The 10,880-nt window shown below is 35.6% G+C and overlaps 1 protein-coding gene across 1 annotated transcript; it reads right to left on the reverse strand.

Moving 5' to 3' along the window:
* Positions 1–1,006: 1,006 nt before the first annotated feature.
* Positions 1,007–10,545, reverse strand: LOC116000159 (cationic amino acid transporter 2, vacuolar-like). The gene is made up of 14 exons (XM_031240195.1): positions 10,103–10,545; positions 9,577–9,778; positions 9,339–9,423; positions 8,296–8,436; positions 8,049–8,167; positions 7,858–7,954; positions 7,109–7,281; positions 6,909–6,975; positions 4,538–4,696; positions 4,188–4,446; positions 2,424–2,526; positions 1,981–2,093; positions 1,720–1,795; positions 1,007–1,622 (listed from the first exon to the last, which is right to left on the reverse strand). Exons 1-14 carry the CDS (start codon positions 10,317–10,319, stop codon positions 1,466–1,468), a joined length of 1,968 nt encoding a protein of 655 aa, XP_031096055.1. The 5' UTR covers positions 10,320–10,545; the 3' UTR covers positions 1,007–1,465.
* Between the last annotated feature and the right edge of the window lie 335 nt (positions 10,546–10,880).

Consider the following 10,880-nt stretch of genomic DNA (forward strand, 5'->3'; position numbering starts at 1 on the left):
TAATAGTTACAAGGACTTTAATGATAACTATCTATTGATTTTGTTAATTTGATCGAGTCAGTCAATTATAGGTAACCTAGGTTGGTTTACCACCTTACATATCTTCGAATAAACATGAATACATTACAAAATTGAGAGAATAAAAAAGAAAGAATAAGAACTAGGGAAAATGACACTTTTTCCCCCTATGTTATATGCTTATAGCATTTTTTCCCCCTGTGTTATTAAAGTGGCAGTTTTCCCCCTCAGTTATTTTAAAAGTGGTAGTTTTTTCCTTTGTAATGTTAAATTGACATTTTGCCCTTAAAATAACTATTTCATTTATTTTTATTCTCCAATCAATTGTTACTAATATGTATGGAAGATCACGGTTCGATACGAACCTAATCGAACACTGTAGCAATTGAACTTAAATAGTATAGACGGTTACGGTTACGATTTAGAACCGAAAAAATAAAATAAAATAATTGTTAAATTTAGACTATTTTTAAATAAGAAATAAAATTATAAAAATAAATACGTAGTAAATAAATACATAAGTTTTGATTGGCGGTTTAAAATAGAAATTGGAACCAAACCGTACCGATTTATCAAAATAAGTGTTTGATTATTTTCACTATATATGACTGTGGTTAAGTTCCGGTTCACGGTTCAACAATTATTTAATTTTAAATTTTTCGGTTCTGAATCGTAACTAGAACCGTCCATACTGTTTCGATATGATTGCTACAGTGTTTGGTTAGGTTCGAACCGAATCGTGATCATCCATACATATAAATAATAATTTGTTGGAGAAGAAAAATAAATGAAATAGTTATTTTTAAGGGTAACAATGTCAATTTAACATTTCAAGGGGAAAAACTGCCACTTTAATAACACAAGGGGGAAAAGTGCTATATGCACATAACATAGGGGGAAAAAGTGTCATTTTCCCTAAGAACTATAATCTACTTTTTCATATTTTGGATGAATCAAAACATGATGTTATTATTAGGTGAATAAGAGGTAAAATAAATGCCCCATTTCTTATGATGAACAATGATTGTTGAACTGAAAAAAGATGTGAATATAATGCTTCTTGTAATCCTCATTCTGGACATGATCACAGTGTACTCTCTATACTGTTTCATGTTTCTGGAGACAAGGAAGCAAATACCAGAGTGCACCATATATACCATTATGGAAAGCATGACATTATATATATATATATATATATATATATATATATATATAAAGTAATGAAACCCTTGACATGAAGCTCACAGTTTTATGCAGAGCATTTACATATGGTAACAGAAATAATTGGTTTTGTGATTCCCTTCTTTTTCTGGGCATCTTCATTCTTCCCTGTAAACTATGAACTCATGCTATACAACCAGAGAGCTGAGGCATTATATTTCATCAACTGATCTGAAACACCATTGCTGTGTACAATTGAAAACTTGGACAGGAGGGTAATGGAGAACTATGGCAAAGAGAAATCAGAATTCCTGTAAATTTCATCTACATGTGCTGCAGGTACATAAACTGCATCTTGCAGTTTGCTGTGGCTTCGCCCGTACAAAATATAAACAATCATTCCTATTAGCAACCATACAGATACACGGGCCCAAGTTGCACCACTGCACATCAAAATTAAACACTGAAACCCATTCCCAAAACCCCATCAAATCACATGAAGAGGGAAGGAGGGAGGGAGGACATATATAAAAGACTCACCCAAGATTTATTAACAAGTAGACGTTGATGAGAATGCAGGCGATTGGCAAGAGGGGAACAAATGGACAAACAAAACCTACACGCATTATTCATTTATAACTCAGTCCAAATTTTAGTGGGAAATTTGCTGGTTGCCAGCCAAACAAAGGGGTTAAGATAATTTCAACATAATACTTATATGGGAAGAACAAAGGCAATGCACTATCACATGAGCTGCTTTATGCCGCCTTTACCATACAAATAATCGTTTAAAACATATACCTCCTGAATGTCCAAAGTTGTGCCTTGCATCATCTTGGTGTATGAAAGTCAGCACCAATAAACCAGATAGCACAAGGAATCCACCAATTCCAGAAAGTATGAACCTCGGAGAACTGGTTATAAATTTAGTGTGTTATACATTTAACAACTATAAGTCATTTATTTTTTAAAAAAAGTAAATCAATAAACTTTTGCAACAGATGTGGCAGAAGATAAACTACACTTTCTTTCTTTCCTTTTTTTTTTTTTACCAAGTTAAATCTCAAATTTCTTGTGAACAATCAGCTTCATACACAATTTCTTTAAAATGTTTTATTTTCTTTGTCAGAAAACATAGGCCGATAAGAGATCACAGAATATGAGGATTAATACACAGGAAAATAAAACATATAGCTGAAGGTAGGAGCTGGTTAATGGAGAGAGACTAGAGAGTAAAAACATACTTTGGCAGGCCAACACTCGAAGCAGCAGAAGCAAGTACAAGCACTCCAATACAGGTCAATACGATAGCCCATCCAGCAACTTTCCGCCTTTCACTTACTAAACCTGTTATATGTATTTCATTGTTATATAATGGGGAAATAGTAAAGACAGTATATCCATTAAAGTAGTTTTTTAATTTTTTAAAATCGTAAACTTTATGATATCTCAATATTTTGAGACAGACTGATAATAATAATAATGGATTGATCAATTTGAGACACAGGAAATAGGTCAACTAAAAGGAGACAGTATATACGGAGAATTTCTCCTGACCAGTCAAAACTTCTGCAACAGATGCAGCAAACGATATGCCAACTATACATTTTAATTTGTACCAAGCTAAATCTCATATTGCTTATTCTATTAGTTGGCATAGGTTGCTGTCATGAACAATGAACCTTATACACTATTAAAAATGGTTTACATTCATTATCAGAAACATTACATGTAGCCGCACCACCCCCTTTGCCTTCATCAGTTCTTTCCATTCCCACACCTTCCTTTTATTCCTTTCTTTTTGTTTTTTGTTGTGATTCCTTTCTTCTCTCTTTCGCTATCTTTCATCCATATGGACACAAAAATATGGAATTTGAAGAACACACACACACACACACACCCATATATATATAAATAGGTTCGCATGTGGGTGGGTGGCTCCTGTGCGGTTAAATGAGAGCCATTGATTTTGCCTAAATAAACGTCTAGGATCAACAATGATTAAAAAAAACGCGGTGGAAATTTGGTCTTTTTGCATCTAGGTCAAATTTAAGGTGCGTGGTTTTCTTTCTTAAGGTGCTTGGTTTTTGTGCTTAAGGTGCGTGGTTTGGAGCTTAAGTGCGTTGGTCTAAAGCTTTAGGTGTGTGATTTTCCTTCTTAAGGTGCGTGGTTTGTGTGCTTAAGGTGCGTCAGTTGTTGAAACTTAAGGTGTGTCGGCCTAAGGCTTTAGGTGCATAGTTTTCCTTCTTAAGGTGCGTGATTTGTGTGCTTAAGGTGCGTCAGTTGTGAAACTTAAGGTGTGTGGTTTTCCTTCTTAAGGTGCTTTGTTTGTGTGCTTAAGGTGCATGTTTTGTGTACTTAAGGTGCACCATTTTAATGCTTATGGTTAGGTGCGCCATTTCTACACCATTTTAAAGTGCATCCTTTGTGTGTTAACCGCACTACCGCACGGGAACTGGGAACTCTTCCCTATATATATATATATATATATATATATATATATATATATGCTTGCGTTTAGGTGAGAACCTGCTTAATGCGAGACCGTGCGAACAACTGCACACATTCTATTACATGAATGCACACTAACTACTCCTAGGCATGCCTGGATGACTGTGGAGACCTTGAGAGTAGTTAGTGTGCATTCATGTAGTAGATTGTGTGCACTCATGCAGTTCTCACGGTCTCACGTTAAGCATGGTTCTCATTTGAACGCAACTCTCCCTCTCAAATGAGAACCATGCTTAACGTGAGACCGTGAGAATTGCATGAGTGCACACAAAAGGGACTGTGTGTGTGTGTGGACGCAACCAATAAGAATTTATTTATTTCATAAATATACACTAAAAACTCACTAATTTGAGTAATTTCATAATTTAAGTCATTCTCATAAAAACAGGTTGGAGGGTCAAAAGAATTTACAAATAACAATAACAAACAATGGCAACAACAAAAATAATAACACTGCTGAATATCAAAATTATAGGAGTAATAATCTAAGAACTTACAGCTGAACTGAGCTGCTGCTTTCTCTGGAAGAGGATGCCAAACAGGTGCCTTGACTAACAGTGGAAGGTCACTATCCATGGTCACAGTAGCAGTTTTGGTAATATCTGCATTATCTTCACTGCCACTATAGCGGATAGTTACTGCATCTATTGCCTCCTGAAAAGAAGGTGGAAGGGGCACCTCATCTGGTGGAACATACCGCAGTATGAGCACAGAAATTGCCACCACAGTGAATGCAAGAAGTGTACCAACACTAACCTGCATAATAGTGAATCTATCAAATCGAAAGCTTAAAAGTAAGGAACAAGATATCTATGAAGTCCATCTTGTCCTCAGAAAGTGTTCATACCATTCCAGCTAACTGATCAACATTCATGAAGAATGCTAAGGCTCCAGAAAGTAAACCAGTCACTAAAGTGCTCTTGACTGGAACTTGAGTATGTTTGTTAACATCTGAAAAAAATGATGGCAACAACCCATCCCTAGCCATAGCCATAAGTATCCGTGGCTGAGAACAACAGAAGATGAAAGTTATCTATTATGTTGCAAGTATCCAAAGATAGAAGCAACACCAAACTGCAAAAAGTAAAACCATAGTAATATGAGGAACAATCAAGTTCAATTTTCAAGTATCACAAGGCATCAAAACCAACAGCTAAAATCTGAAAAGCACCTTTTATGGCAATATGAAGTTCAACCAATGCTGATGAGATGCAGGGTCAAGACCTTTGCCACCCTCTTTCCCCAAAGAAAAAAGTGTAATTGAAAGTCAGAAAGAAACCTTCTTTAGTATATTATAAAGCCTCCGTTTAAATTGTTTAAAGAGATCTCCAAAGTCCAAACTGATTTAGATTATATGGAGTAACATAAATATCTGGGCCGTGGATAAAATCACCCAATAACTTCAACATTAGTAGCAACTTGAGCATCTTGTAAATAGAGTATATTTGACATCTGAAACTTATTTGGTTCCTATTCCAGACGATATCAGGTCTGAGGATTAGTTTACTTAAAAAAGAACTAATTCCAGCTGGAGTAGTTTAGGAAATCCAATTTGGACTTGACTATAGGAAACATTTTCCACTCTCTATTTCCAGGTTTTTTTTTTTTTTTTTTTTTTTTTTTTTTTTTTTTTTCTGAAGTTTTCGTTTTCTGTTGGAAAACTAGAAATCACATTCAAATTCAACTGTTTCACAATTTATGAACTGAGAAGTTACTTTGAAATCGCATTTCTTCATATTAAAATGTCAAAGTGAGTGGTAGAAGAAAATGGTGTTGGGCATGACATTGAGTTGATTAGACCTGACCTGACCCAAAATTATTTCAAATATCAAAAAGTTTTTAAGTGATATAAAAAAGTAAACTAAAAATCAAAGTGAAATACCATTTGGATTTTGTAGTGAATGATATTCAAGTTATATTTAGAATTTCAAATAATGATAGAGATTATTGCTTAAAAGTCTCTATAGAACTAAGTAAAAAATGAAATTCAAGTTTTAGATTTTTTTTTTAAAATTTATTTCAGGGTCCGAATATATTTTTTAATAATTTTGAGTCAGGTTTGCGGTTCAAATTGTGAATTGCATTTTTAATCAAGAGTATATTTATAATTTCGGGTAACATAAAATTAAAAATCACCCTCTGAAAATAAAATTGACCTTCATGTCATGTAAACTTCAAGTTGGCTTTAAGTTTGATATACTTGAATTCCATCCCATTCAGATAATGCACATTTTACTCCTTGTAGTGGATGGCTTTCTAATATGTTCAAAGGGCCATATAAAAAGTAAAAACATAGTTTGTCAATTTCATCCATTTTGAAGTGGGAAATGGTTTTAAGAAAAATGGGAAGGATGTTGAGACTTGGGATCAACTTGAAGAACTCCTTTGCTGTCTGTTTTGTAGCTCTCAAGATCAACTTGAAAAAAGTGGCCTCCTTAGTTTCCGACTCTAATGGAGGGTAATTTTGAAATTTCAAATTTCATAAAACTCTCCAGGATGGGGAATTGGACAGTTTTCTTACCTTCATATTAACTGTGTATTCCACTAGTATTACCGTAGTGGCTGAAAATGGGCAGGTTTGGACTAGAGTGAACAAAGATTTTCTCAGTCAAATCTTTCTATAACACTCTGACTATTGCTGATCCAAGTGACATTTGTTGGAAACAGATGTCTCCCAGGCTGTCCCCTGAGGTTTTATTTTTGCTGGGGAAAGGTGGCTATGGAAGCTATTCTAACTGGAAATGACTTAAGAAAGAGAAGCATCATTAAGACATTAACTAAGTGTTGCTCCATGTGTCCTGTTAAAGTGTTAAGACACATTGAAAAATAAGAGATAAACATATGAGTTTATAAGGCCATAGGTTAGACTATCTAATTGATTGGATTCAATCTTTTAGTATGGCTTGGGCCATGTGTATTACAACCCAGTTGAGTGACCTCGACCATGGTATTGGTGGAGGGTCCAATCCAATTGCAAGTGGTCAACTGGTTAGATTCAAAATGGCCCCGTTGTCCACTTGGGGAAGTGTTAGCCTCTTTTAGTCCTTTCTTTTATTGATTTATTGGACTGGGTAGATATTGGAATATTAGATTTTTTGTATTTCTGCTACCATATTTGCCATACATTTTTGTACTATGCATGGTACCCCTTTGGCGCTTCCAATATCAAAACAAAAATAAACTTAAATTGGTAATTGGTTCAATTTCAATTGATTTACCTGAGGTAAGAGGGAACCCAACAGTGTAGAGCAAAGAGCAGTACAGGCTCCAGTAGTTATTATATATCTGCACAAGAGCAATCAGGATTATATTAAATTAAATTAAAAATAAGACATGAAAAGGATTCTATTACTATCAAATACCCCATAATTAGTTGGACCTGATGGAAGATAACATGGTCACAAAATGTTTTACTTACACTGCCCATTCAATACCATAGCTCCCAAATGCAGTGGAGATTGGGGTATCAGGATCCATAGCGTAATAAGGGACCAAACCTACAATAACAGCAGAGACTAACATATATAACATGCAGCATATAAGCAATGCCAGGCCGATCCCCAATGGCAAGTCGCGCTGAGGATTCTTCACCTGTTACAAGGAGGATATTAGAATTTACAAATAAATATCACCCCTAATCAATAAATAATAAAAATGATGTGGATAATTAGCATTTCTCAATGATCTTTTACAGCCCAACAAGTCCTTAATCCCGATCATGTTGAGATTGCTTTGTAGATTGTAGTTGTATGTCTCTGTTTGGTACCACTATTGCAGGCCTTTGAACTCGCATATCTGTCTTAATAAGTTTATTGCTCTTTCAATTGGTGCAACCCTACTACATTGAGCATATCCAAACCATCTTAACCTTCTAAATTTGTCCTTAAAATGGCATTACCTATGCAATGTCTTTCCTTGTATTCCCATAGTCCCATGCATCCATCTTAAAATTCTTATATATGTGATAATCATGGCATGACATTTTGCTTTACCCCCCCAACCACTTGCTGCTATAAAGTATAGTTGGCCTAACAGACAATACATTTTATTCGTTATCACCTTTATGGAAAGTTTATGATCACATTAAACCCTAATCTGCACTCCCCTACTTCTATAACCATCCAGATGGTAACATATTGATGAAAAGTGAGGCAATATATAGCATACCTCCTCAGATGTACTAGCGACTGTATCGAACCCAATGTATGAAAAGAATACGGTTGAAGCCCCAGCAAGCATTCCATTAACCCCAAAGGGAAAATACCTAATGGTCACATAAACACTAAGAAAACTACTCCAGAAAGAAAAATATGAAAAAAAAAATAAAAAATGACAGTGCAGAAACAGTCTGCATTTACCCAACAGGAAGGTCATAACCAGGCCATCCAGTTTTGAAGCCCAGGTATCCACCAACAACAATTACAAAAACCATGGCACATATATTGGCCATTGTGATAAATCCTTGTGCCATTGTACTCTGCAAGAATTATTTCATTCAATTAGCAAATTGATGATATAATTCACCAATAGAAACAGAATTGTTTAATTCAAAGTTTGGAAAGAGAGAGAGAGAGAGAGAGAGAGAGAGAGAGAGAGAGAGAATACCTCCTTGATTCCCACACATAGAAGCCCAGTGACTATGCAAACTAATATTGCCGCACATGGGTCCACAACAATATTAAGCCCAGGGATTGTTTGACGAGCTAAAAAGATTGGGAGACTGTCCTGACCTCCAAAGAGCAAAGCCTAATGAATGAACAGGGAATTTTATAAAAGCATTACTACCTAGAATTGGTGGATGAGAATACACTTTCATCATCAAACCATTATTTAAATGAGAGAGAGGCAATAGCTTAATGAGACACATTTCTGTTTTACTTTTTAACTCTTTCCCTGTTTTTTTTTTTTTTTTTTTTTTGGTTTGTGAGTGTGTGGGTTGGAGAGAAAGAGAGGGTTTGGGTTTCAAGGGTGAGTTTCCTTCTAATCTGGGCTCAGTTCTATTTGGAATAAGATACAAAGAATGAAAATACAGAGGTCAAGAAACAGAAGCCAAATAGCCAAACATGCTACAGTACCTTAAAGAGTGCTAAAGAAAAGGACAAACCCTATTGTAATTATACCACAAAGACAGGGTTACTTAGACATAGTTATGGACAAAATACTGATGTTTGTGTTAATAAACTGATTAAAAGCTGCAGCTCGTCAAACTTGGACCATATTCCCATGATGCTAATTTCATGAGGTAAAAGACTTGAGAAGGAAACAGTTTCCACCAACCAGATGTAGTGCAGCCTATATCAATTGTAACATACTATTGTATAGTTTGGAAGGCTCATGTACTATCTGATTCTTAGATTTTCCTTAACGTGGAAGAAGGAAAAGAAGGCAAAAACTAGCAAAACAAATCATCTAAATAATCATGTGGTCAATGCAACAAGCCCCTGCACAAGGATAAGAGCAATATATAGCTAAAAAATACACATTTGTGTGAGCAAAGCAAATTAGTAGCCATAAGCTAGGCAAGCATTGCAGAAAGTAAAGTGCTGGTGGCTCATATTCTGAGAAAACAGATTCCAACAGTCACGCTTACATGCACAGAAATCTAGCCCAAAAAAAAAAAAAAAACCAATGAAGAGTATGCACAACACCAGATTTGGAGATATGCCGCGTGCTACTGCAGAACCTCCAATTGTGTATTCCAGTATCAGTGCCCATCCAATCAACCAAGCAACTCTGAGATAAAACCAAAATGCATTAAAATATGTCACATGCATATCTAAGTATCTAACCTAGAGAAAACATATCAAGGTTTTCACTGGATCATATGTTCAAAGTAATTATGCTTATCTGAGATTGTTAGAGTAAATACAAAACTCTATGAATTACCCTTCTCCAACGCATATGTAGGAATAATGATAGGCACTCCCAGCTGAAGGGCAACGGCTTGCAAGCTCAGCATAGCAGAAGGCAGAGAGAGCAGCTGCTATCCCAGCTATCAAAAAGGAAATGGTGAGGGCTGGACCTGTATGCTCTCTGGCAACAGTGCCAACTAGAATATAAACCCCAGCACCAACTGTGGAACCAACACCTAAATTTAAAATTATGCAAAGAGTCAGGTCACGTAAAATTATACCACAATGCTAATACAGTAAGAAGTACATAAATAAGAACAAAGAATGCCTATGGAGAAAGCCTGAGAATAGAGCCAATCATCATCAAATAAAGAAGTACAACATATGTATTAAAAAAAAAAACAAAAATGATAAATTTTGGAAACTCTCATTGACATCAAATTGCATAGAATGAAGGGAAGAACTCTCATTGACATCAAATTGCATAGAACAAATGTTCAAAATAAAGAGCAACAAATTACCAATCAAAAGTCAAGCAATTCCTTTTTTGTAGTATATACCTATGGCAATTAGGTGAGGGACGGTCAATGCCTTAGCCAACTGATGATGATGCACTCTGCCATGCCCGGAAGAAGAAGGAGGAGAAGAGGATGATGATGGATTTGAATGAGCAGCGGCAGAATCAACCTGCTTCCTCCTCACAAGGCTTCTCAAGCCCCCAGCAAAATACCCTCTTTCACAACCGCCACTCTTTTGCCAATCAGAAACAAATCCCATTCCACTTCTTCAGCTTCCAAATGTTTCAATCCAAAAGATGTCGTCTTTGTGATACCCTTTTTTTCTTGTGTAAATGGGAAATTCAATCTTTTAGTTAGTATGAGAGAAAAAATTTAAAATTTACAGTGTGCGAAATGTATGCACAAAAATATAGGAGAAGGGAGGAGAGTCCTATGGTATAGTGGATTCTCCGGGAAGAAGGAATGGGCTGTGGCCTGTGGGCGAAATAATAGGAGCGGGCAGATACTCGAGCGAGAATCCGCATTGGGTTCGTTGTGGTCCCAAGTACATCATATCAAATCAAAAATAATTTACTTCCAATAATTGTTGGAACAATTACGACCACGTGTTCATTGTGTTGTTTGGAACTGATAGCCATATGCTATAGCTTATTGATTGAGTTAATCTATATCTATACTATTAATAAAAACAAATTTCTTCTTTAAAACAAAATCTTGAACCCATGACCTCTCATTTGAGAGACGTCACTTCATGTCACTTGACCACAAGGTATTTGGCTTATTTAATTTTATTATTTCTGAAAAATATTACAGTGGTTAG

The sequence above is a fragment of the Ipomoea triloba genome, chromosome 12 (assembly GCF_003576645.1).
Source record: "Ipomoea triloba cultivar NCNSP0323 chromosome 12, ASM357664v1".
Lineage (NCBI taxonomy): Eukaryota > Viridiplantae > Streptophyta > Magnoliopsida > Solanales > Convolvulaceae > Ipomoea > Ipomoea triloba.